Source organism: Nematostella vectensis, chromosome 10 (genome assembly GCF_932526225.1).
Source record: "Nematostella vectensis chromosome 10, jaNemVect1.1, whole genome shotgun sequence".
Taxonomy (NCBI): Eukaryota; Metazoa; Cnidaria; class Anthozoa; order Actiniaria; family Edwardsiidae; genus Nematostella; species Nematostella vectensis.
The window spans coordinates 4,499,110-4,526,950 of record NC_064043.1 but is presented as its reverse complement, the minus strand read 5'-3'; the positions used below and the strand labels follow the sequence as shown (position 1 = coordinate 4,526,950).

Sequence of the window (27,841 nt, the reverse complement as noted above, 5' to 3'; positions counted from 1 at the left end):
TCATATAATATTAACACTGAATTGATAGATTCGAACCTGGTGCTCTTGATGTATCTTCAATTTACATTTAAATATAGTCATCAATAGCCGTAGGGCAGGTGGAAAATAAACAAAACCTTCTAGCAGAACTTTGTATGCCATTCCCAATACCCCGAAATATAAAACGTTTACCTTGAAAATTAGGCGTGTTTTTCAAAATTTCATGAACATTGTAAATGATGTAACTTAATTTCTGAGACTTAGAAGGGGTAACTGCGATTTTAAGTATCCTGCGAACTAGCGCACAAAAATTCAAGGCGACAAACTGTATTACGCCCTACGTCAATCTAAAGCCTTGACCATTGATTATTGCACAGCACTTGGCTTTTAAAAAGCGTTGACCAAAAAAAAAAACGAGAGGGCGGTTAAATATTTGGTAATCGTCGGCGTTTAAGTTCACAGAATACTAAAAATTACCTCGAAATAAAAATTGCTTATTAGAAGAGTAAAAAAACCTTTATTTTATGGCGATCAGTATCCACGCATATCTCCAACAAGTACTTTGGGGTTGTATTAGTTCAACCATTTGTCTATTTACATATTCTCTATATACACATTTGCAAGAATGCATCACGAAAATTGATAATACGAAACAATAGAAAATTTGACTCTACTTTAGAGAGTATAAGATTAAGGTTTTTCAGCCCTTATTAAATCTATAACTATTTACAACTCTTGCTTTGTTATATTTGTTATTGTTATATACTCATTGCTTTGTTATCATCATTCGACCGTATTGTCACTGCAATAGTTATATCCACTCTCATAACGCGGCACTCCTCTGATGATACCCTTACGTCACACTTCAAAACCGAAAGTCCAGGGGGTCGTCTATAGTTGACGAGGGAGGGGGAGGTAGGGAGGGTGTGTCTTCAAGGTCGAAGCATTTGAGTGTTTGATAGTGACTCGGCCCGGAAGCCTCGCGAGGGCGCCTGCGTAGCTTCTCGTGACGTAACCTGGGAATCAAATACAGAAAACAGACACTTGGTCACATACTGTATTTTACCCTTACGAAAAATATTTTTTAAACGATACACTAGTGGACACAGGGTCTCTTTAAAATGTTTTGGACCCTTCCAATATTTAGGTTCTATTGTAACTTGTATTTTTTATATTTTTCTCTTAATAAGCAAGGATGATGGCGCAGGTAAAGTTGGGGGAAGTGAATAGGGTATCCCCAAATCCGCATTATACATTATAGACGTCTCGTCATTGAGAACGATCGCGAAACATCAAGTAGACCAGCCTAGTCCCAGGCGTTCTAACCGGGTTTCCTGTGCTCGGAGATGAACCGTGAGGTAGCCTGGGGGCTGGGACGAGCTCACGAGATGATTTCCTGTAACGTCACAACTCTTAGCATCCACAGGAAACCCGACCACAGGAAACCCCACCACACGAAAACCGATAAGAACAGCCTAGGCTGGTAATGGACAGATCCATAGATTCCTTCACAGTACGAGAATCCGTAAATCCGCACAATTTTGTGTGGAACCCCGATAACTCTAGCTCGAATAACTAGAAGTTCAGAGGCGGATCTTGCTTTTCGCTGAAAGTGGGGGAGGTTGTCTCAGTGACAAAGGGGGGGAGGGAGGAGGTAATTTTGATTTGTTACAAATGGCTTCCTTGCACCCCAAAGGGGGGGGGGGGGGGTTTAACTCCGTAAACCCTCCGCCTAGATCCGCTACTGAAGTCTTCCTAACTCGGTAAGGTTTTCGATGGGTTAAGTCAATATGTGCCACCGTACAAATGAGAAAATCACCTCTTTCCCATTCCTGTTGTTACAGTTTTCTTCTTCAGTTCATCAGCGATTTCAGCGTCGTCCACACTAAATCAGAGATAACAAATAGATCAAGTGAGGAATGCAATACCATACACAACATCAAAGCAGCGCTAGATGAATGGAGAGGAGAAAAAAGACAGACCATGGTAGATCTCCGAATGAGAAATTGTTCCACTTGAGAAGAGTTGCCCCTCGTATCCAAAAAAAAAAACATCTTTGTAACTATACAAAGCACTGGGTCGACGATCTTGGAGGGCTATTTATTATAAGAACACACCACGAATAAAAAAAAACGTCTAAGAAGTTTCGCTCACGCATCGATCAAGCTCGTCAGAGTACAAACAAACTCGTGCTTTGTATTTATCAGCATCTATGTAAATCGGTAGAGTTTCCTTATATATTCATAAACCTAATAAACCTGTAAAGTAACAGGAATATCACAATTCCACACGCAATCTTATTGATATACTTACATTAAGAGATTTTTCTGCGGTTTGTAAACAGGTCTTTCTGGTATAGTGGTGGATTCCTATAAAAAGAAAATGTGCATCAATTGTTCAGTATCAATGCGAAAATAAACGCATGACATGATCAAATGCACTTCCCATATGACTTTCTTAGTCAGTAAAGATACGGACTACCCCACAGTCCCCAATGAGTTTGTGTTAGTAAGTAAGAACTGTCACTGAACAGGTACCATGGACCATCGTCCACAGCGGTTCTTTTGCATCACCAAATACAGGTGTTAATGAATTGCGATTAGAGACGAGACCACTGTAGATGAGAGCCAGGTTTTTAAACCTCAGAAAACAACAATAACAGCAAGCTAGCCTGGCCCAGGATTGAACCCCGGTCCTCTAGCTCGAGAAGTGAAGCTTGACAGCTGGTAGTGACACTTGACCATGTCTTCCTCTGAGAAGTAGCCAGACCTCACCTGATCTTCCTTGTCGGTGTTACCGGTGCCTTGCTGACCGTCCTGTCGGGTGGGTGGCCTCGTGGCCATCTTAGCAGGCATCTCCGGGAGAGTCTGGGGGTCCACAAGTACATCATACGGCGCCATTGGGTGTTGGTATGTGGCTGGTTCAGTTATATCCCACATCTTGGGCTGACCAAACGTCCCTAGAGGAGCAAAGCATCATCATCATCGTTGTCATCGTCGTCGTCATTTATGTTATCATCACACTATAATTACCATCAAGAGACCATGATATAATAAAACGAATCCCCGTGGCGCATGATGTCGTCCATGAAAGCTATTCAGTTATCTAAATGTTATATAAATAATTGAACGGGAAGACGTCGGGGAGACGGTGAATTTGGAGTTCATTCAAGATGCATTGGCAGACTCCTACAAAGTTATTTTTCTCTGCAATTCGGTGAGATAGAATACCTAGGCATTCTCAGAGTCTATGTTATGTATTTAAATACAAGAAGGCCTTTATTTTTCTTTGATTTATAAAATTTTTAGATTAATGAACTTCAATTTTTCACGCAAATGTTCAGAAATCATGTCACTCAAAAAAACCCTTGTCACTGGAATAAGATTTACTTTATTATATAGACTATAGATTATATATATAATCTTTTATTTGTAATATCGGTGTGAATATAATGGTAATATTAAGTTCTGGATGTTTTTCATTAAAAGGGAATTGGAAGAGGATTGTGCTTTGTAAACACAGATTTATGATTGATTGTTGTGTTATAATTTGCGAATCAGCAGTGAAAACTTTTAATGGGAAGGTTGATCCCAGAGCCTTAAAATCACGCACTTTATGCATTTCAATGTCCCAGAAACGGTTAAGTGGCTCCAGCGTACTCTATGGAAGATCATTTTTACAGCGTTCGTAAAAAAGGAAGGCATTTTCGGTCAAAAAGATTTCCAAAACATCCTTTGCCGGATCGCATTGCTCAAGATGTGATCGCGCGTAAGACTCATGTTGCTAGGAAACGTGAGCGCTAACCAATCAGAGACGTATCTAAAAATAACTGCTTGTTCTAAAAATAGTTTTTACGGAAGTCATCATTGGAACATACCCTAATACGGGGGATTCGTTCTCTTACATCATAGTCTCTTGTTACCGTTTAACATCTTCATAACCATCATCATGATCATGTCATTATCATCATCACAACAACCATCACCATCATGATTACAATCATCATTATCACCAAACACCACCGGAGCGAACAAGATTGGATACTTCATAAGGATACATCGGGGATTATCTTAGGAAAAGAACAAACAAACAAAAACAAAACAAACAAACAGCGGACATGAGATTGGCACCGTTAAAAACACAAAAAATGGCTTACCAATAAAATGACCTTGCCATGTCCAAGCCCTCACGGTACAATCTATCGATGACGTCAAAATAACGTCATAGGCCTCGATGAGCTCGATCCTGTTGAAGTTCGTATTAGCCATAGTTGGTAGAAGTTGGTCGTGCGTAGGGATGAACATAAAAACTTCTTACGAGGTTTTAAGGTTGGTGTTAGTCGTGCGTTGGCGCGCTAGGCGTGAGAGGGATAAACAATAACTTCTTAGCCGGTGTTGAAGTAGGTATTAGTCGCGCTTTAGCACGCTAGGCGTGAAAGGGATAAACAATAACTTCTTAGCCGGTGTTGAAGTAGGTATTAGTCGCGCTTTAGCACGCTAGGCGTGAGAGGAATGAAGAACGTCTTACCCGGTAATACTTTGTATATGACATCTCCACGCATGTACCCCTGAAACATTCATTAAAATACTGTGAATGACGGTAAAAGGACTCTAAAAATTGTTTGAGTTTATTGAGCCTTGTAAGGAAGGGGGAGGATGGAGAAGAAATCCTTTATTTAAGGCAGTGCGCTTATTCAAATAAGTTCTGCTTATTAAAATTAGTCAGTCGTTATGGCACTTAAAGCGCATTCCTCCATTGTTGTGAATAAGGGGCGCAAAATTGGAAATGGTGATTAAACGAGAATTAACGTTACGTTGTAAGCTGTTACCCTCGGTTCCAGAGGCTGAACGTCCGCCCCTGTTAGTCTAAAAAGTAGAAGGCGCCATCAGCTCTTCTCTCTTTTCTTTCTTTAACACACCCTTCCATTCGCTCGAAGAAAAAAACCTTAAACACGAGGTTCCGTTATAAAAGGGAAAGCTCCTCCCAGCCCCGGGCTCGAATTTGCAATTATAATCAGTTACACTGCAACGCTAGCAGTCATTATAAGCCTCCTGTAAAATTGATTAACTCTGAGCCTCAGTCGGCAGGAATAAAACTTTTTTGCACAGGTAACAAGGCAGTTGTGTTAAGGGATCGATAAATCAGCGATTTTCTGTCAACTCACGTTTCCGGTGCAAAATTTTAAATTTTGCGCTATCCATAATCTATTAGATAACGCACCTGCATAAATTATTCTCGCGCTGTGACGAAAATGCTTGTATTTTAAAGCGCACAGCTTGGTATAGGATTATTTTACGATAGACTGAAACATTTTTAGATCGACAACCCAACAGGAATGATATTTATTTTGGTTTAGAATATGAAATTTGAATTTAGCGCTCAGAGCAATGGTCCTGACATGTTGACTCATTGACGGCTGATTGATAACTAATTGTTCTTGAGCCCGGGGGTGGGAGGAGCTTTCCCTTTTATAGCGGAGCCTCGTGTTTAAAGCCTCTGGTTTCCAGGGTACATAGCTGTTTGCCCTAGCTATAATCACGATAAAAATGACGCGAATACGTACGGTCTGGTGGATGGTTAACCTTTCCTTCCAAACAGTAGTCTTCCACGTCCCAAACGTACAGGAAACCTGCAAATGAAAGAAGAGTTATCAGCAAAGTTCCAGGCGTTGCTGCCAGGATTTCTAATATGGGCTTCTTGTGGTTGGAAAGGGCCACGTCACAGGAAACCAACTCTCCGTATCCGTTACGTAGCTTCGATCTCCCCAAGCCACTCATGCACGGCAACCACAGGACCGCCGGGGAGTTATTGATTTCGGTGATGCCTCTACTATGATGGGCGAAAAAGATTGTTAAGGAAGAGCAGGAGAGGGGGGGGGGATGTTGCGTGTGTGCGGGGGAGGGGTGTTGCGGGGGAGAGGGAGGGGGGTGTTGCGTGTGTGCGGGGGAGGGGGAGAGGGGTGTTGCGTGTGTGTGGGGGGAGGGAATGAGGGCTGTTGCGTGTGTGAGGGGGGGGGGAAGGGTTTGTTGCGTGTGTGCGGGGGAGGGGGAGAGGGCTGTTGCGTGTGTGCGGGGGAGGAAGGTGTTGCGTGTGTGGAGGAGGGCGAGAGGGGTGTTGCATGTGTGTGGGGGAGTGGGAGGGGAGTGTTGCGTTTGTGCGGGGGGAAAGGGGGTGCTGCGTGTGTGCGGGGGAGGGGAGTATTATTTTACCCACATCTTCACATACGTGTAGTCGGAATCAGCAGCCTCAGCACGTAGTTTTATAGGAAAAAGTTACTTCAAAGTACAAACATCAATTTGAGAACAAACGCCAATTAACATCGTGACGTAACAAGTCGCTTTTTACCTGCGGAGTCGGTTGTCACGAGTCGCTTGTTGTCACTATCGGTCGCCATGCATGACACGCTGTACTGCGACTAAACGGGATAAAAAAACATAATTCAGACGACAATTTTTAACAGATAAATTCCAAGTGGGAAGTTCGATTTGACGCTTTTCATGGCATTTCTTTTCTCTCAAAGGGAAGGGGAAGCTTTGTCAAACGGGACAGTGTTCAACTGTTTCATACTGGGGCTTGAATAACGACCGGGCACAGAAAACCTGCATTTAACAATGAAAAAATGTTGAGAGGCACACGTCTTAGTATTAACAGGGTGAAAAATTCTAAGATTAAAAGCGGGTATTAATGTGTTTGGTATTAGCGAGTTTGACTTACCGCTCTAAAGGCTGCATACAATTGGCCTCCATTGTAAACGTTCCAAAAGTGCACATAACCTGTGAATAGCCCAACGTGGAGTCAGAACAGGTGCATCCAGCAATTCTCTATACCTCCTCCATTGATTTTGTTATCAATTATATCAAGTATCTCTCCTTTTATCATAATACCCAAATAGTCGACTTCTTTAACCATAGTAATTAATATAGTCCACCAAAAACTGGTAGTCGACTCTACAAAAATCCAGTCCTTATTAACATTTCTTCTTCTCCTTACCCTGAGGTCCGCTTGCCACTAGTGTTGCGGACTCTTTGTTTGAGGCTCTCTTGGGCAGAAAGACCAGTTTGTCGATAGCGTTACCTCCATCCACTGTAACACAATAACACGCTAAGTAAATAGCCGTTACTTTAAGGATTGCACGATAGTTATGTGTATATTTACTTATCTAAAGAATGCGGAAACAATAATAACTATTGGTGTTTAACTTTTTATTACTATTAACACCGCTCTATCGGTTGTAAGTGCTTGCTATTCAATGTATCATAATTTTTCAGGTTTTATTTATTATAAGTGTTATCCTTGTTTAATGTAGATATTGCTTTGGTGTCAACTCAAAATACAGGTTAGCATTTGGTTTATAGTTTTAACTGGACTTTGAAAGAGAAACTTGGGTGATAGAAGACATGTGATGTCATGATGATGGAATGCGATTATGATGTTTTGGTTTAAGTTTACTAATTATGATTATTAAGTTGTAAAGTTGTTTTGATGATGATGATAGTAATAAATGTTAATTATAGTGGTGATGATAAATGTTGATGATGATGCAGGGTAGTTGACAGTAGGTAGTAATGAATGTGATAGTATATCTGAAGTTGTTTTGATGATGAAGATTGTGTAAGCAGGTACAACTCATGCGTACTAACGTTTCAGTTTGTCTTCGCGTGGGTTCCTATCCTTTGGAGGTCCTTTAGATGTAACAATTGCACACTGTCATTTATCATAATTTATTCATAAATAGCAAAGAAAGCATACATTCTTAGTAACGGTATCAAACCGGTTTAAAAGGCACCAGTTATGATCACAAAAACAATGATTTTGGGCTCCCAGTTTATTTAACGTGGTATTTTGCAGGTGACTTATGCATGTAAATGCTGTGTTATATAAGATTACAAACTAAAGTTGCGTCAAATTTTCGTATTATTATGCAAATGACGTCAAACGTTAAAGGGGCAGTGTCATGGTAAGAGCTTTGCAATAGCTCTCTGGCACAGACACAATGAATTTCAGTGAAATTCTAATACTGACTTATGAGCTTTTGGTACATGTGGGAGACTTAGATTCAAAGAAAATGACCACAAACTGTCGATAAACAAAGTTTTCAATAAAATATTGCATATTATGTCAACAAGGTATTGACAGCTTTAAAAAAAGTTCAACTGTTTGTAGCTAAATAAAAAGCTAAGCCTACAATAAACACTGACTCGAGACATGCGCAGTACCATGATGCTGCCCCTTTAAAAATATGACGTTTCGAACTTGTGTTGAACTAACGTGGTATTTAGCAGATGACGTCATACGTTAAGCAGATAATGTTTTGTTAAATAAGAAATCAAAGTAGTTTGTGTTAAACTAAAAGTGAGTGTACTTTGTGAAGAAGATGATGACATAAGCACAGAACGTAATACATTGCTCTGAGGTAAAGTATGACGTCACCGAACTAAAGGTAGCGAATAACGCTTTAGAAATTTTCGGTTTAACATTATACGCTTATGTGACATATGAAGACCTTTTCCTGATGTGAAATGCCTCTTTGGTGCTAAACAGATGTAGCCATGTGGTAACGTGACGACGGAACCATGCCAACAGGTCTTTTAGTAGGCGAAGGAGGATAATCTTGTAATGCGAACTTACGTGCGGCAAGCATATCTCCGTCTTTGCCCTTGTGACGAAGGGGTGAGTGGATGTGACAGAAGATGTGGCCAGATACTCTGTTCCAGATGATGATCTACGAGATATTTGATTAAAATAATTGGTAATAGTAACAGGTAGGCTACGAACGAAAAGGAAGCAAATAGTACCATAACTCATGGAAAGGTTCGTATGCACCTAAACATTTTCGATAAAATAAATCATTATAACGGAAACGATAACAAGTTTAAATGTAAAACTCAACAGATGAATCATCGATGTTTCATGCATTAGACGCGGTTCCGGACTTTGAAAGTCATTATTTAGGAGAGAAAACGGTGCTGTCGCCACACCGGGTAACACAGACCAAAGGAGCCTCTCTTCGATGGGGACAGGTACCGGACATACCCAGAGAAGAGGAACTCTTCTTGCTCAGATGGAACTAATCTTGCTCTGGCGCGCCTTTTATGAGGCTCGGCAGGGCTCGCGTGGCGAAAAGCTCTGAAACCCAGTGTAATCTTACCCTTTTTTTAATGGACAGCCTTTCTATAACCCCTGAGTGCGATTTGGCAAATATTGCTAAAACTCTGAACAGATTGCAACATGAAAAAATGAAATGGACAATAGGAAATCTGAAATCTTTCGATGAGGCTAGTTCTAGATAAGACTAGAGACTGTATGACTGAGTGTATTGAGTGAAATTGCTAGGATGTTCGGCGTTCTTTTAGGTGTTTAATGCAGATGTTTTTAGAACATTATGACCATAACGGGCCTCTTACCTCTCCGTCATAGCTAGAAGTTGCAAGCAGATTAGGCGGACACACAGCAACCGACAGAATGTCTTCCTTGTGTCCATTCAACTGTAATAAAGTATTTACGCTAAATGACCATCCAACTTGGCCCTTTGAGCCGGGAGTAAAATCGTCAACTTATTAAATCAATAAGCATTCAAACAGAACTTGGTCCTTCGAGCCGGGAGGAAAATAGTCAATCAAACAAGACAAACAAGCTCAATTGTATTAACATTCAAGTACAGCTTGATACCTTCGTGAGAAAAGATCGACAAACAAATAAAAGGATGTTTACTTGGATAGACTTTTTGTAAAGTTTCTATAAAAGAACTTACCAGATCATCAGACCAATCAATATACGGCCGTTGCACATGATGGAAATCATCTGTATCGTCCTATGAGAAGAAAATATTTTATTATTCTTTTCGAACATTGATTTGCATTTACCGCTCAAATAATAAAGTGAAGTTCATATTTCGTTTCTTTTATATTTCTTTTAATTTTATTTCTGTTTATAAAGCGATATTGTGAAATATCGTGAAAATATTGTGAAAGACCTCCAATTCATAACTGAAGTTCAGGGTGCAATTGTCCGTGAGGGAAAGCATCAGTTGTCAGACATTTTGAGAGTTATTAAAAGACGCGCTATTTGAAAGCGACCGAAAAGAACGCTGGGTCTTCACGCATGCGTGTTGCGGTTGTGGTAGATGACGTTACCGAGAACACATTGATCCGTCTGTCCCATCCCACGGAGATGATATATCTAAACAGAACAAGACCACTGGTGAATACAAGGGACCGAAGAGCGTATACAATAACCGGGGCTCGATATATCAAAAGAGAACTGGGGCGAGTACATGGAGACAAGGCTTTTGGGTAAATGGTTCAACCACTATTACGTCTTAACTCTTTTCTAGTTCGTTTCATTATCATTCAGAAATAATTTAAATGGATGGCCTTCTTAAATCCAAAGCAGTTCCCTGTTCGTGACTTACCTATTCTTATGCATGACAATATACGTCAAGTCTGTAACTTCATCGATGTCTTTCTCTAAAGATAGATCGTTAAGTAAAGTTCAACATTCAAGGGTTTAAATGTGAAAACCACAACTCAAAAAAGATTTTCAAAATAAGGGTGCGACTTATACATGGATAAATACGATACCTTTTTCCAGTGTTCGTATGCAGTGCCCATTGTTGTAATTCCAAATCCGTAACCGACCGTCTCGACCTCCTGAGATTAATCTGTAGACGGAATAAAGACATTTGTAAAAAGCAAAAACAAATTTCAAATAAACAGGCATATAAATTACAATCACTTTAACATCACATATATCGACACAATCGTCATCATCATCATAATCACAATCATCACCACCACCAACATCATCATCATCATCATTATATCATAATCAATTTATCATTATCATCGTTATATAATCATTATTATCCGTAACATGATTACCAGCATTACCCTCATTATTACAACAACTTCAGCCACAAGTTAACTACATGTTATTTTCACTATCATCACCATCAACATAACCACCTTCAACATCACCACCATCATCATAACACCACCATTATTATCACCATCAAAATCATCACAAACATCATCACCGCCGAACGCCATGCACGTGATAGCCGTGTCTTAATATAAAGCCTACCTTCTCTCTGTAGAGTCGAACGCCATGCACGTGATAGCCGTGTCCCCATGTAGCTGGTTGAATTCGAATACTGCATGCCCTGTCTCGACGTCCCATACACGACAAACCTTAGGAAATTCAAGATCAAACTAACTCAGAATAACAAACTATCCAAAAGAACATTCAAAACTATTAAAACTGATAATGTTGGTAAAGAAACAAGGAGAAGTTTGACAGGTCAGTTTTAAGCCAACAATTCGTGTGCTTCAAGCTATAGTATCGGAAGGTGTTACTGTGAATTTACAAAAAAATTCATAGCGAAGATTTCGAGATTTATATTTTAATATAAAAATATTGCTTCCATGTAACTTGCATAAAAGAAAAAAAATAATTTGATTTCCACAAGAGTGAATCTAACGGAATGTCGATTCCGAATCCGGCTATTTTTAGTAACCACACCCACCACTGCGCGTGAGCATTTTTACTCACCCTACCCCCGCGCTTTGGCATTTACATCCGAAAAAAACCCTATTTGCACAAAAACCATCGAGAATTTCATTCTAGCACCAAGGATACGGGCAGTTGCGGTTTATTAAGGGGATGTAGTACTTCGAGGATTAAAAGATTTTGAAAACGTTTAAAAAAAAAAAGACTTCATTCAAAATCAAGAGCGGAAAACCTCGTGCTTCAAACACCGCTTCCGCTCTAACTTGCTGCTTCTTAGTGGTTTCTCAACATTCATTATCTTCCTAATGGCCAAACGAAATCTGTAAGTTAGACATTAGATATGATATTGATTTTTGTGAATATTCCGTTGAATTGAGAAGGAATCCAAGAAAAATCTATTTAATAAAACTATCCTTGTAGCGAGGGTATGCATTTTTGTTATGATCAAAGCCAGCGAGCTTGAAGTATCTGAGCTTTTGTAATAGTGAGAAAATAAAGAAGGAGATATTGCTGTACTTCTTTGATGTTGTTATTATTATATGTTATATTATTGTGTTGTTATTATACAAGCTGGAGTCGGGATTTGAATCAAACGCGGTATCACAGCCATTTTATCGCTTGTCGGTTTTTTCTTATTTCTTTACTTGACTTCGACGCTCAGACATACAAAACAGTCAAACTATTCAGGGATTTAGCTTTCTGTGAGTATATTTGCCAATCTTGCTTACTTAAGTTAGACTTGTTTTCTTCTTCCGAGTTATTTTACATGATCTCGTTTCATTCCTGTCGGGTTGGCAAAGCAGCAACACGCAAACCGCGGGGGAGTAGGACAAAATAAAAGGAGCAAATCCTCACGCGCGTGGTGGTTACTAAAAATAGCCAGATTGGGAATCGACATGGCGCGCGGGTAATACCAAAGTGTCCCTCTCTTATCTTATGCTCTCTTGGCGGAATCTGATAAAGCACAGATGTAGAAAATTGTGGAAAATTTACGAAAATCGCGCCAAAATGATTCTTCTATAGGGAACTTAATATAAGCTGTTAAGCCAAAACCTCGGCGCGCCACCCTAAAGATGATTAATGTTGACAACATTCTATGCACGCCAGGATATCGCATGGCGTTACAAACAATCAGAGCGCGCGCTCAACGTGTGTTGTTGCATAAGACCTACCGATCCCTCTGATGCCGTGACCACGTGTTTGAAGCTCTTGTTGTACTTGAGACATGTGACTGCCTCCTTGTGCGTGGTGGTCATGTCACGTGCCGAGGGCCTGGAGACAAACACGACATCTCTAAATTAAGCCAGGCGAAATGAAAACGAATCGATTAATGAACAGTTTAAGGAGCCTCAATCAGCCGTCTTTTTGTCATCCTAGCATAACACCTGGTGTGGAAAAGCACCAATTTTCATCGAATGATTTGGGAAAGCTTTTGCTATATAATTTTGATAAAATTTGGTAAATAAAGTTGAAAACTTAAAAATAAGTTTAAAATAATGTTTTCTATTTTAATGGAAGCAATAAAGGTAAAGCTGACTAGGATAGTAGTCAAATACACACGCAGGAAAAGATATAAAAAACATCAATCTAATTCAGAACGGCGGCCATTTTAAATGCAGTACAACTATAATATAAATTCTATTCTCTACAACAGCAAATATTTATTGCTCATTTTTTTAACAGAAAGAGTTGGCTATGAAGATTTCGGCATTCCAGTGGGAATTACTGTGTGCGGAAACAAATTGGAATGCCCAAATTACTATAAGCTTATAAAAGATCGTAAGAAGAAACCTGGAGTGATGTAATTTTTCGACAGAAGATAATAAAGTTCCCCGCATATATGCATGTCATAACTTTCAGGTTATGTAAAAATAAACACCGCTTACACATTGGAGTGCCACCAGGAGCTCGATTTATAAAAAAACATTTTTAGATTTATCAAGTTTTTATTATTTCCCTAGCCTAATTTTTCTGTCAAAAAACTAGATCTAACCATGCATTTCTTACATTCGAGGGCAAAGCGCTTTCTTTATTTGGACAAGAAGAAATCACGCCGGAAGGGACGCTTGGGTAAGGCTCACAACCACCACAGGGTCTCCAAGAATGTGTAGGATGAGCTATTCCCCAAGGGCTGCTTTCAAGTGTTGCGCAAATCAAAGATATCAATAGAAACATCCGTGTAAAAAAAACCTAATCGAATGAAAGTACTCGAAACGTGACAATTACGACCCCACTAAAAAAAGGAAGAAGGAATTAAAGACTAATAGCGGCAGAATTTCCCCATTTGTTTTTCTTTTTTAATCACCACATCGTGCCCATCTGAAAATAGCTAGCTAATAAATCAAACAAAAATAGTCCTTCTAGAACATTTTGATCAAATCGGCCACGAAACGATCAGGAAGTAATTACTTGCTTGATTGATAAGCGGTGAAACGCAAATTTTGAAGTCTAACCAGACGCGCGCAGGTTGTCTGTGTGTCTTTGACCCAACGTCACCTCATATCAATGCTAGAATATACAGACAAAGCCTGGAGGTAGCTGCAGCCTAAGAGTGTGGCGCAAACGGTAAGTACGAAAAAACTTGAAAAGGAACGCGTTTGAAGCAGCAGGCTTTATCACTGGCTACAAGAAAAAAAAATAATATATATATATAAACAAAAGAAACCAAGTTCCTTCTTTTATTGTGTTTTTTGCATATGGATTTTAGATTGAAGTGCGTTTTCTTTTTAGAAACCAGTAAACAAGTGATTGTTCTCAAAATCTTATTCTTAAAAATCATCTCTAATTGACTCTATTATAACAAGAGAGTCTAGGTGAGGAAGCATGTAAAAAACTTCTAGTAAAAACTACTTGATTAAGTACCAGGCTCCAGCTGCAACCAAGGACTTACCCTAAAATTACTTTTAAGGTGGCGTGCGAGTAATTAAACCGATGGAGCCGGGTTTTCACAAGTTACGTTATAATAGAGCCGGGTTTTCACAAGTTATGCTATGATAGAACCGAGTTTTTACGAGCGACGGTATGATAGAGCCGGGTTTTCACAAGTTACGCTCTAATACAGCTCGCTTCCCTCGTGTGACACTACAGCAGAGCCGTGTTGACAATTCCGTAACCTGCGTGCCCTTGTTATGACTTAGTGAGCGCACCGAGCAATTTGATCGCAAAGGGCACGCGGGATAAAAATCACACCCGCAGGAAAGCGGGCTGCCACGAGATATTAAAAAGCGCATTACATTCGCCACACAACATTTGGCAATCGGCGAACAACGAATTTTGAACGCTAATGCTCATAGATTGGATGCTTAATTGCGCCAGCCTAGGGTGATGACCCATGGCAGTGCTTTATTATGTCGGTTATTTGGAAACCTTGCTTAATGTTTATCCATTCTACAGCCGTCAGTTTCAATATAATGGCCGCTCGGGTCCCTAGATCCTCCAGAAGGATGTGTAACAGAAGGAACGCAACCGGTAGTAGGCGAGTTTTGCTTTTAATGCTACCGCAACGCAAACAGGTTTCTTGTGTAGGCTCGCATAATACAGCATTACGTTGAAGCAAACTTAATCAAGAAGGGAAAACGTTAACTTCCGGTTGCTACTTGTCGTCTAGAAAGTCTCTTACTTTGTCTTGAGCGGAAGAAGTGCCACTTGGTCAGACGTGGCCACCGCAAGCCCTCGTGACGAAGGGTTGTAGTGAATCGCTGCAGTAAAAAAAGGGAAAGCTTGTATGAGGATATTGACGAAAAGTATCGAGGTAGCTCAGCTAGCGGGAGAGTGGAAAAGGGTAAGGAGATAGCTCAGCTAGCGGAGGTGGTAGAGGGTAGCGAGATAGCTCGGCTAGCGAAAGAGTGGAGAGGAGTGACGAGATAGCTCAGCTAGCGGGAGAGTGGAGAAGAGTAACGAGATAGCTCAGCTAGCGGGAGAGTGGAGAAAAGTAACGAGATAGCTCAGCTAGCGGGGAGAGTGGAGAAGAGTAACGAGTTAGCTCAGCTAGCGGGAGAGTGGAAAAGATTAGCGAGATAGGTCAGCTAGCGGGAGAGTGGAGAAGAGTAACGAGATAGCTCTGCTAGAGGGAGAGTGAAGAAGAATGACGAGATAGCTCAGCTAGCGGGAGAGTGAAGAAGAATGACGAGATAGCTGAGCTAGCGGGAGAGTGGAGAAGAGCAGCGAGATAGCTCAGCTAGCGGGAGAGTGAAGAAGAATGACGAGATAGCTCAGCTAGCGGGAGAGTGAAGAAGAATGACGAGATAGCTCAGCTAGCGGGAGAGTGGAGAAGAGTAGCGAGATAGCTCAGCTAGCGGGAGAGTGGAGAAGAGTAGCGAGATAGCTCAGCTAGCGGGAGAGTGGAGAAGAGTAGCGACATAGCTCAGCTAGCTTTCCTTCTCAAGTCAAAGCGCCCGGACTGTAGTAAGCCGCTACATAGAATATGCCACAAAATTGTACATCAACCAAATACTGCGGCTTTTTTTTTTCAATTCCTACTGATTTAGCTGCGGCGTGTAAGGGTAACGTTTAGATAAGCGAGCGGTAAAATGTCATCATCTTGCACGCAGGCATTACTGTTCAAGTAACAACTACCGGCGGCTTTAAGAGGGTCTATAAATACGCATACGTCTTTTTTTGCAAAATATCCCTATCAGGTACCTGAGACGTCGCCACGAATCTTGTGCGCCTTCGGCCTGACGGTCAGCAGACAACTCTGGTCGTGTAAATCCCATACCTGGCAAGTGCACATCCAAATTAAGAGACCATTCATAGTGGCGATTGCATTACAATTTAGAGACCATTCATAGCGGGCCTTATAGACTCTACTGTAACTGCACATTCCAATCTAAGGAGCATTCATAGGATGTTTGCATCACAATTTAGAGACCGTTTATAGTGGCGAGTGCATTTCAATTTAGAGACCTTTTATTTCGGGCTTTTTAGACATAAAGTATTTATTAATTTAAAGATAGAAAGTGTTTTTTTCACAACGTGCAAACAATAAAGATTCCCTTAAAACCCATAACAAAACAAGCTTTCAATGATAAAACATTGTTGCGAATAGTAATGTCAGTTTTAGATACTTCCCACTCTTCAACGGAGTCTACAGAGTATAACACGTTTAGGCAAGGCACTTATTCGGAGGAGACGGTCCATGTGGGAGAGATAATTACGTAACCCAATAGGGACTGTTCATATGGGCTTGGTTACTGAAAAGGGGGTCCCTGAAAAAGTTTGACAGAATAAAAAATAAATACAAATCTTAAGGTAGGATGGACAAAAATTCACAGTGACTAAAGTTGAATCAATGAAATGTGAAAATTATTTTGTAACATATAGTCGGGCCTAGTGTTTTTATTTCGCTATTCCCTCCAGTAGTTATATATGTGAGGATAATTTACTTATCACCTCTACTCTCTGAAGTTGAAACACTGGGAATTGTGAAAATTATGTTACATTCATAATTTGACAGCAAATGACCCCGTGTCTTTAATTCGATATTTCCTCAGAAGAGATAATATGTGATGACAGACCCATTCACGAACCTTAACCGTCTTGTCGGTGGATATACTAAATATTCTGTCGTCTTCTGCCACGATGAACAAATGGAAGATTGGAGCGGTATGGCCTCTAAGGATACCTGTCGGCTTACTAGAGAAAACCAAAAGAGATTTTAATAAGTATTATTATTATTTGGAACCACTCAACTGCTTCCAGTAGGCCTGAATATACCAAATTAAAAACGATTAATTGCTTCGCATTCATCGATCATAATTTTGTCCAGTTCGGGGGGCGCTATTTAGCAAAGACACTAACATGCCATTTTTCACAGGAGCTAATTTCTCATCTCATCCTCTTTCATGATGAAGTTGCGATGTGAACATATTGTGAGAATAAGAGCTAACGGGGGTTGAAAACTAGAAAACACAGGCGATAACCAAACTTATCATCCAGATTTATCATTCAGATAAATACAATATTGATTAAAAATTGTACAGGCTGTACAAGTTCAATCAAACGGTTGACATTGCATAAAAAATTAAGACAATCCTTCGACTCCTGCAGTCCTCAGTGTCAGTATTCGAATACTAAGGATGGTTGTGCAGGAGAATTATAAATCCTCGGTATATCACAAATTTCACGAAAAAAAAAATATTTCTCTTCAATTCATAACCCTTGGATGTAGAGTTAACGTTTTTAAGGGGTTGTTAACAGAGTGTTTTTTTTTTCTTAGTACAAGAGCCCCCCTTAACCACACCCACTGTCTCTGAAAATTACTTCTTAAAAAAAATGGTTAGATCGCTTGGCTTGTGTCGCAAGCTATCGTAGCCAGTAACAGAGAGACGTTCGAGGCCCTGGGACAAGGGCAGGAATACGGAAGGTTCTCGCACAAGTCTCTGGCACCCAGAGGTCCGAAAAGGACTTGAGAACAAGACTTTTACACAAGACTAAGCAATCTGCATCATTTATCGTTACATTTAAAACACTAAATTGCTCTCCTGGAACTTTTATTACCACCATAGACTACTTGTACTTGATGTTTATCGCATATAAACTAGCGATTTGCCATGCGGCGGTCATATCTCTCTTGTATTGCACTCTATTCTTCCCCTAGATTGCGGGCGTCTCAATTAATCAGATAGCGATCGCGAGGCGACGCATTCCGTTTTAATTAAGGTATAATTAAACGGTTGAGAGAATTATATTATCATCATAATCCCATGGGAGTAAAATAGCCTTTTTTTTTTTAGTTAGCTAATAAACTATGCAATACATTGGGTCATACCGGATGCGCTTTAAAAAAAATAGGCCCGTAAACGTACATGCAACTAGCCAAACATTTCATTAACTAAATTCACATACCAGAATCGTTTTTCGTCCCATTTACAGTAGATGGAGATATAAATACAATAAAACGCCTACCTTGGGACATACGGATTCCACATACGAACCAGTCTATCCATACCTAAGATGGGAAAAGAAAAAGAACAGCGTCAAAGCATTGGCCGAATATAAATCAAACTTGACGCACAAACCAACACAAAAGAACGCTAGTAATGCATAACAACCTCTACTTAATACAAAGCAAAAAATAATATTATTAAATGAACAAACAGTCTCAGAACCATAGACAGAATGTGCCAAGTGAAAACAACAACAAAAATAAAACAAGGTACTTTTGAAGGGCTAAATTTGTTCTATATACTTGCAAATAACTCGGCACTTTTTGAAAATGAATCGGTACTTCTCGGCACTTTAAGATAATGAATCGGTACATCTTGGCACTTTTTCAAAATGAATCGGTACTTCTCACTTTTCGATAATGAATCGGTACTTCTCGGCAATGGCTCGGAGCTTCAAGCGAACGACTCAGCAAAAGCACGGTTGGTAGTGCTTGGAAATAACTATTAATAATTGTTGTTACATACCTCCGGTCACAATGAGATTCTTCTCTTTACAAAAGTCGAAAGTCTTTACACCCTTGTACACCCTGAACACGGTCTGGTCACTGTCGAGCCGTCGCCGAGGCTGGTTGTCACGGACTACAGCAGCAACGGCTTTCTTGCGTTCACCTTGGGACGTGGTGTTCTCACGTAATTGGGCTTCGATATGGGTGCTGCCCGTTGTTTGCCCTGAGAAGACATGGTGTTTGCATGGGCAAATCCAGTACTCTTAAATAGGGGTGGTGAATGCAATTTCTTATGGCAATTCAGGATTAGCTGTTAGGTGTATGGCAATTCTTTCACCTGTTTTTGGCGGTCAACCTACTTCTACTGTGAGCCTACAACCAGGGAATTCCCTCCCTGCTACAACCTAGTGACCTACCTATCACAAGGGCTGTTTCCTGGTGATTCGAGCATGAGATGACGGCTCTGAGAGAGTCGTAGTACTTCAGCTGGGCTACCCAGTCATTGTGCACTTTCCATCTAGAAAATACGATGACTTAAAGGTAAAAAAAAGCAGTAAATCACATCAACTTTCAAATTGGTGCATCAAGAAGCATATATTGTAATTCTGTTCATACTTAGAGTAAAGTACATGGGTGGTAACAGATGACTTCGGCAACAATTATACTAAACTGAAGCTACATATGTTGATGGCTCTAGCAGGGGTAGGTGCTTGACCTCTCCCACAGATTAGCGCCAAATGACTTACCTGAGATATGCAAAATAGGCCAGCGAAAAAGGGGAATTTTTGCATGCTTAACAATGTGAATAGGAATAGTACATAAGAGAAGGCAGCAGTGTCAAATAGATAATCAAATAGATAATGACTCAAAAAAAGGTAATAAAAAACCTGAAAGAGGTTGGAAATGCATAAATTACACAAAAAACTATAAAAAGAGATTAAAAAAAACTTAACTACAGTACCACTTGATCTGTGCCTGCACTGTTTGGAAAATATTTGAGAAAAACTGCAATTACCTGATAAACTTGGTATTCTCTGAATTGACAACACTGGGGGAAAAGGATACAAAAAGATCAGACACCCAAAGCATTTGATACTCAAGAATAACCCAATAACCCATAACCCAAGTATAAGCAAAACCTTGGTCTTACCTATCTATATTTACACTGGCAATGCCTTCAACCTTCGGCATTTTCTTCCAGTTCCTAAAAACAACATACTGTATGTAATGTCACATGATGGAAAATAATTTCACACCAATTATTTGACTAAGTATTATTTGGGGCAATCAGTTAAAAGCATGACTACAAAATTTACATACCTCAGTGTTTCTCCCGTTGAATGCATTATAAATATATTAACACATCCCTAAAATGAAGCATTTTAATGTCAGTTTTGTATTTTATGAAGAACGATACCAGCCATAAAAAAGGAGGAAATAATTACCTGACTATCTCCATAAATGATAATACACTCATCTGTACTTGGTGAGCTAAAATTTAAGACGCAAGAAATGAAAAGACCTTTGAACACAATCTATCCTGGGGGAGGTAACCCTCATCTGGTATGGGAACATGTTTTTAGTGGTTAAGATTGGCAGTCTGACATTGTAAGAGGTTGCCCAAGCAAATTATTTGCAAGAGAAAAAAATCAGGTATTTTTAGGGGTGAAAACCATGTGGCATTCTGAGCAAAGACCATTTCACACAGCTTTTTCTGTCACACTTTTCCTGCTGGAGTTGGAGAGTCGTCTAATAGATTTCCCTCAGTGGGGAGAGAAATATATTAAATCTATTCTAGAACTAAATGATCCAAATGCAATTACTGACATAAAAAAAACAGCTTTCATAATACTGTTTACTATAAGAAACCTTACCAATAGTCCACACGAAGAGGTGTGGTTTCTAGGCCGCTAATCTGACAATAAGGCTCAAATGTAGACAGTTCAAAGAACTGGATCTCACGGTCTCTGAAAAATAAAATATATATCCACTTAATCAATCATCACCACAAAAATTCCAAATTAACTGTGTAATTAAATAGTCTTCAGCCTACCCAGTAGAAATGATGAATTTGTTGAAATGTGGCATTAGAACATAATCTGTAATCCATTTTGTTTTCTTGGACGAACTTTCAATCTACACATATGCAATAGAAGAGATATATATATATATATATAATCAATACACCGAAAAAGCTAGCGAACTTAAGTTCCAAAACATGTATAAAAGCAAAAGATTGCTTCTGACTCACATGCTTCATTCTTTTAAACTCTAAATTCTGTGACCAAAATGAAACTAGCCCATCCTGAAAAGAGACATTAAGAATGACAGCATAAGTTATAATGTCACCATGTATAAGGCTACTTGGGAATTTACTTGTCCTTGAGCAAGAAAATTGGGCAAATTCAACATTTCACAGTTGCTTTTAGCACATTTTTGTTTTGCTGTAAATGCAACTCTAAAGGTCATGAGGTCTAATTTCAGACATTTTTACTTACATCCTGCAAGTCGGTCAATTCCATTTTTAGTTTTATTACCGTTGATAATGTGACCCAAACAAAACCTTTTTTTGCAAATAACCATTCTTCTTTAGGTTGAATGTGAACTGTAACCTCAAACATGTGTCATACCTGTCAATTCAAATCCCTTTTACCTGGCTAACAACTAAAAAATTATTGTCCGATGTATGGCAAACTCTTATAACTTGCTCCCTCTGTGAAGAGTTCTCAGTGAGTGCTGGTAGCTGGAATGATGTCTAAAAAAATACAGAACAATAAGAAAGAAACAAACCTGTTGCCTATTTCCAATAGTGAAAGTTTTGAATTTGTAGAGAAAAATAATTTTTTGCTTTAAATACTCTTTCTTCTTGTTAAGAAAAATCAATTTTTTTACTTTTTCTCACCTCTTTTGACCTAAAGTATGATTCCTCCTTCTCTGCATATTCAAGTTGCATAAATGTACAGAACTCATCCTGAATAGGAAATCACAGTTTCGGATGTGAATACTAAAAAACCAACAGCCTGTAACATTCGCCAGGTAAAGAAAACAATTTTTTTCTTTAAACCAGTAAGTTAGCATTTAAAAGCGAGATCATGCTATTCAAACTATTTATCAGTCCAGAGAAATCACAAACACAGTAAAAAAATTAATGTTCAAATTGGAACCTGGTTGGGGAAATACAGTATCCAAGGAAAACAAAGGCCTGAAAACTCAACGCTATATTATATGTATTTTAGTTTGTGCAACTGAAGTCCTAATTAATGACTTGACAAACATTTTATTCACACATTCAAAATGAGAAAGCAGTGAAATAATGTATTCTTACCCAGTTTATTTCTCCATCAGATGAAGAATCAATTTTCATAAACAGGGCTGTCATCTGATCATCATTCTGTAATAATCAGTTGTCATTTTAGAAGATTACACACAGATATCATCAGTTACTATTAAGGATAAATGACATTAATTTTGCTGTATCAAAGATGGTGGTGGTGATGATGATTAAATAATGATTTAAGTGGTGATAATGTAGGTAGTGTTGATGATGATGGAATCAATGATGATGATACTAAGGGTGATAAGAAAGCTGATGTTGGAGGTGATGATGAGGATGAGGAGAAGCATGTTAATGACAATTATTAGTATTGATTTGAATCTGGTATTTGTACCGAGGCGTCAGGGCTTAACTGTGGCTGTGTGGTAATAGACATTAGTGCTTGGGTTAAAGTGTGTACGTTTGGCTATTTTATATGGTGTATTGCATTGGGGGCTGTAAGGGTTGGAGTGGTGGCTATGTATGAGAGGTAGAAATAGGCTAGCAGTGAGATGTTAGGGGAGAACTGTGTGTTTGACCTTCGGAGGAAGGTGATAATTACCTGTTGATACCTTCTTGTGATAACATATCATTCAATCTTGTGGAGTGTTATGGGAGCTTTTAATTAGAAAATTAATTGAAGTGAAATTACAAGGCTGGTGATGGGAATAATATCCGAAAGCATGCAGAGGGTATAAAAGAAATTAATGGATGGCCAATAGGAGATAGATAGTGATAGTTGGCTCCTTTTGGGTATGGATCGGGTATTCGTACCAAGACGAAGGGGCCTAAAAGGGTGTGAGAGTGAAGTGGGTGTGATATACAGTATGGTGATAGATGGGTAATAGAGAAGAATGGCTAATAAGATAGTGTGGAATGGGCTGGTAATGTAATTGTGATGGAAAGGTAGATGGGCGGCTAAGTGTGTGGGTGGTGGAGGGTGATGAAAAGATAGTGGGGAAAGAACAAGTGAGATGTTTTTTTTCTATGATGCTAGTGATAACAGTACTATTGTGGTTGATGACTATAGGTTGAAGATGATGGTGATTAAGATGATAACGGCAATGATGGTCATTATGACAAAGGAACTAAAGCAATGGTGTCTGCTATTTGTTTGTCTGTCTGACATACAAAAAGTAAATGCCCTATTTTCTGGGTTATCAGATTTGCCCAATGATGCGAATGGTCAATTGTTTATAAAATACTCAATAATTCATCAGAAATTTTAAGTGTTTTATTTCAACTGATTAGGTCCCAACTGCTGAACCTATAATACGCACTCCTTGTAAATATATATGAGAATTAGCGTAAGCCCCCCCCCCCCTAGATAAGCAGGTGCCTGCTCTTGGGGCAAATGCAAAATAAGTTTAAATAAAAAAAAGTTAACCTTAAATTTGAATCCAAACAGAGCCTGGATAACATCTTTGAACTCATCTAGATCAAGTGTCCCACTGCCATCTGTATCTGCCTCCTGCATCACAAATAATGCCATTTCATGACACAAATATTGCACACCCTTCTAGTCCGGTCAATCCACGAAAATTTATAGCTGTACCTTAAGGTAATTGCAACACAAATAATTTTATTGTTAAATATAATTAATAGAAGATTGCTGACAAAAGAAACTGTTTATTGTTAGATTTCAAGATGTTCCCCCAAAAGAACTTTGGAGAACTTGGGAAGTTATCAAGGACATGCTAATCTTGTCATATAAGACCGAAATCATTTGTGTATGCAATTACTTTTAGGTTAAACATTAGATTGACTGGACTACTCCCACCTGTGGGTTATCACCAGGGGCAACTGAGATTTCCTAAATGTGGAGGAGAGAGGGAGGAAGGAAATTTTGAGTTTGAAAATCATTCATATACAGAGGGGTCCAAGGGCATGCTCCCTAGAGAAATAATTATGGAAAATAGCATCATTATTATCTCCTATTTCTTCCATATACTGTAATTACCTATTTTGACACCACCAATTCGAAAAGTGTGAACGGGAATGAATAAAATGAACCAAATTTGCAAATTTCTTCTTGTTTCAATGTCTTACCTCAAATGCTTGTCGCATGCGGTTAAGGTGATCCAAGGTAATGCGATCTTCCAACTAAAAAGAGTGATAAAAAGCCTTGATTGGATTTCCATCAGATGGCCTAATGCCTTAAAAAATTCTGACAAGAGTTGTTTAAGGCCATTGTTCACAAAAAGTGCTAGATATAACTTCTGATGTCTGATGGCCAATAATAACAAGCATTACACAGTATAGTGTATTTACTACGTATTATACAATTTGAAAATATAATTGATGCTTCAGGGATTTAAGTTAACCTGGAAAATTTCATGTTGTTATTACAAAATACTGGTAGGTACACGAAAATTAGTAAGCACTAAAAATATGAACCTTTACCCAGCACTTGAATAAACAAACAAAAGTTTTAAAGTATTAATATACTTCATAGTTATAAATATTTGACACAATAAATAATTGATCCTCCTGAAAGATTCTCTTAAAAGAAACAGTTAAACAGTTAAAGAATAAATTGTGTCTCCAATAATGTACATGCTGTTCTGTATAAGTTAACATGACAGATATCAAGTAAACAGTCTTTGTTTATTATTAATTAGCAAGTAAACTATTATGATGAGCTCAAAATGAAATCAAACAATAAGTGATTCCTGAAGAGAGACTGCAGTTTCCTGGTTATTTCGCTTTACACTGAGAGTATAACTTGCAGTAAATTTTAACTTACTTACTTATAGTTTTAGAGAGGGGACAAATTAGTGGACAAATTAGTTACCGTTAGAAGTCAAATTATCTTACTCGAAATTGAGCTAAAAAATCTATAAATAAAGGCCAAACAGAGAAGTTGTTATTCTCACTTAAAATACAAAAAATATCTAGTGCTGATAATATAAAAGAGGAATCACAAGGAGAAAAACAATAAACATTTATATAAATAACGACCTAAGAACCATTCCAATTTACAACAATCAAATTCCAAAGGCTTTAGAAACGATCAAAACAAATATATCTAGCCTAATTTTAAGCCTAGGAAAAAAGCTTTTAAACACTTAATGCCTTTTCGTGGTACTGCGGTTACATTTTGGTTAATCTCTTTGACATAAACGGGTTTTGAAAAAGAATTTGTAAGTTTATAAATGAGCGCGCGCGGTAAGGGAAGTGTGAGAATTGATTAACATGATGACTCGATTAAACGTTGCTATATTTTCCTTCGAATATTGGCTTTAGGCCATGATATGGGGTAGTCTTGAAAAGTGGTAAGATTTATGGACCCCAATTGACTTCCAATAAGCATTTGTGTCAAAAAGGAAATGATATATTGGTGTAAAAACTAACGGGTGATTTTATACTCACTGGATTTAGTACACTGCAAGAGTCATTCAAATTCGAAACTCGGTTTTCTTTTACCTTAATTTGCCTTGAAGCGCCAACAGCCGTGGACGGCCGCTTAGGTTTTTCATGTTGCTCAAACTCTTCAAATCCGCCTATAGTTGCTCTCCTAGCCTGTGTAAATTTGAAGTCATTTTCTGGGATTCCTCCATGGACTTGTCTTCCCCTGAACTGCGATGTGTTGAACGTTCCAGGGACATGGTGTCTGGATGTTATGAAAGTCGGATCGAGTCCTAAAATGTTTTTATCCGGAGCTGTGACAGGTCGAATATCATCCAGAATTGCGGAAATATCATGACTCTGTAAGACTCCGGAGGCTGTGGACGGCCGGATTTTCTTTTGATCTCGAACCGGCGGCATTTTCACTCGTAAGTGAAAGAAATAGTAAGCCTCGATCAAGGCTATGTTTTCTTGCTTTGTTCGGGCCATCTGATTGGCTGAGAGGTTGCCAACGAGCAACAAATCGCGTGCCGATTTTCAAAATCAACTATTTCTTTTCCACCAGTGGTCACAGCATTATTTTTTTTGCTTTGGTTTTTAAATTTAAAAAGTAAGTAAAAAATACAAGGACTTAAATAATTAGACTCGTAATTAGAATCTTTCTGGGCTGACGTCATTACTTGCTGAGAATGTACGCATGTCATTGAAAAACTTTGATTCTCTGAAAAATTTAATTCTTTTTGTAATTGATATAACTACTAGAAATAACCATCCTCCCTCTCAGAGTTAATTATTTTAACATAATCAGACAATATAAATGTGTAATTCTATGTATGCAGACCGATTCCACGATTCGAACGGCCGAAGAGCTGAGATACAGAACGCCCTAAGCTGGTAAATAACATATTTAATATCATTTATGCCTAGAAAAGCTGGACACTCACGTTGTTTTATGCATATAAAACTTGGAAAGTGATAGCTAAAAAGGGATAATGCCTAGTGCACACTAGCGACGAACGACATAACGACATGGGCGTGCGCACTATGTTTAGCCCGACATAACGACATGGACATAATGACATAAAAGAAAAAACATGTTTTTTTCTCTTATGTCGTTATGTCGAAGATAAGAGTGCGCGCGCCCATATCGTTATGTCGCTAGTGTGCACTAGGCATTAGCATTCGTGCGCGAGCAGACAGCTTTGGTTCTTTATGTGCGCGCGCATTTCTTGCGGTCCTCGCGGGTGTCGGGACAGCGAGATAAAAAAGAGTTGTTAGCATCCATCCATCTGAGAGAAGAGAGTTATGGCGAGCAAGCATGATGAAAAGTGCCCGTATAGACGCCGCTTGCAGAAAGCCGTCGTCGTTGAAAACAGAAACTGTAAAAAATAAAACAGCAACGTCGTTTATAAAAACGCCCACAGCGCAAAGCACCGCTCAAATTAGAACACCATCCGGCATCAACCGGCATCTGGCCTCAGCTGGAGGTAGTTTTGTCTCGTGTCGGAAACCGCAAACCTTCTCCCAGTAAAAGGTAATTAATTATTTTTTCCACAGTATTTTATCTTGGTGTTTTTATTTCCTTTCAAATTAAAACACTAGATAAACTTGTTAAGAGCTTTAATTTTTTTATAAATTGATCTGGCGAGCACATCTTTAAAACAAAGATGCTATTTCTTCGCTTTTCCTCTCCGCGACCTTTGCTAAACTAAAAATAGTGATGGTGGTCCTGTAAAGTGATCAAGAATAAAATAAATGAATCATTTTACGACGTTTTGGCACTGCTGCCTTCATTAGGAATAACAAGTAAAATTATTACCGATAAAATGTTTATTCATATATTTATATGAATACTATAGATTACTATATTACAACAGGGAATAAAATTAATATCACAGTTATTACAGTAGAACCTGATATATTTTATACCATTATAAGAACTGACCTGATGAATAGAAAGACAAAATACAAGAATAAAAAATGAAGTTCATTTGATCGTAGACTTTTCCACAGGGGTATTGTTTCCTTTAAGCGAAAATCATAGCAATGAGACAGTCATATTTTTTAGCTTTTTACTTTTTTTTCATTAAGTCACTAGTGATTTAAGGAATCTCAAAATTGTCGACATCTTATATATTCTACTGTATAAGAATTAAGCCGTTTAAATTTTAATCTTCACCATGTTTACTGGCTATTGGAGTTAAACTCATAACGTATCCGCTAATTACTATATATTTTAATCTACCAAATATTTTTTATATAAGGATTATTATTGACTGTTTAACGCCCTTAGAAATAAA

At 38.8% G+C, this 27,841-nt stretch overlaps 1 protein-coding gene across 2 annotated transcripts; it reads right to left on the bottom strand.

Moving 5' to 3' along the window:
• Positions 1-476: 476 nt before the first annotated feature.
• LOC5510241 (WD repeat-containing protein on Y chromosome) lies at positions 477-26,045 on the bottom strand. Of its 2 annotated transcripts, XM_032379350.2 has the most exons (38): positions 25,620-26,045; positions 24,243-24,296; positions 23,581-23,664; positions 22,206-22,271; positions 21,783-21,851; positions 21,534-21,635; positions 21,132-21,185; positions 20,934-21,016; positions 20,755-20,847; positions 20,326-20,371; positions 20,201-20,247; positions 20,031-20,084; positions 19,896-19,928; positions 19,297-19,397; positions 18,900-19,103; positions 18,394-18,436; positions 17,016-17,121; positions 16,129-16,204; positions 15,107-15,185; positions 12,660-12,759; positions 11,062-11,168; positions 10,560-10,639; positions 10,391-10,445; positions 10,113-10,158; positions 9,731-9,790; positions 9,384-9,464; positions 8,608-8,701; positions 7,620-7,661; positions 6,970-7,062; positions 6,694-6,752; positions 6,325-6,394; positions 5,543-5,608; positions 4,507-4,546; positions 4,136-4,224; positions 2,754-2,938; positions 2,293-2,348; positions 1,799-1,864; positions 477-995 (listed from the first exon to the last, which is right to left on the bottom strand). In XM_032379350.2, the coding sequence occupies exons 1-38, from the start codon at positions 26,028-26,030 to the stop codon at positions 845-847; spliced, it is 3,345 nt and encodes a 1,114-aa protein (XP_032235241.2). In that variant the 5' UTR covers positions 26,031-26,045; the 3' UTR covers positions 477-844. The 2 variants fall into 2 exon arrangements, with proteins under 2 accessions (XP_032235241.2, XP_032235242.2); XM_032379351.2 differs by lacking the exon at positions 7,620-7,661 and having other exon boundaries at positions 25,620-26,043.
• Between the last annotated feature and the right edge of the window lie 1,796 nt (positions 26,046-27,841).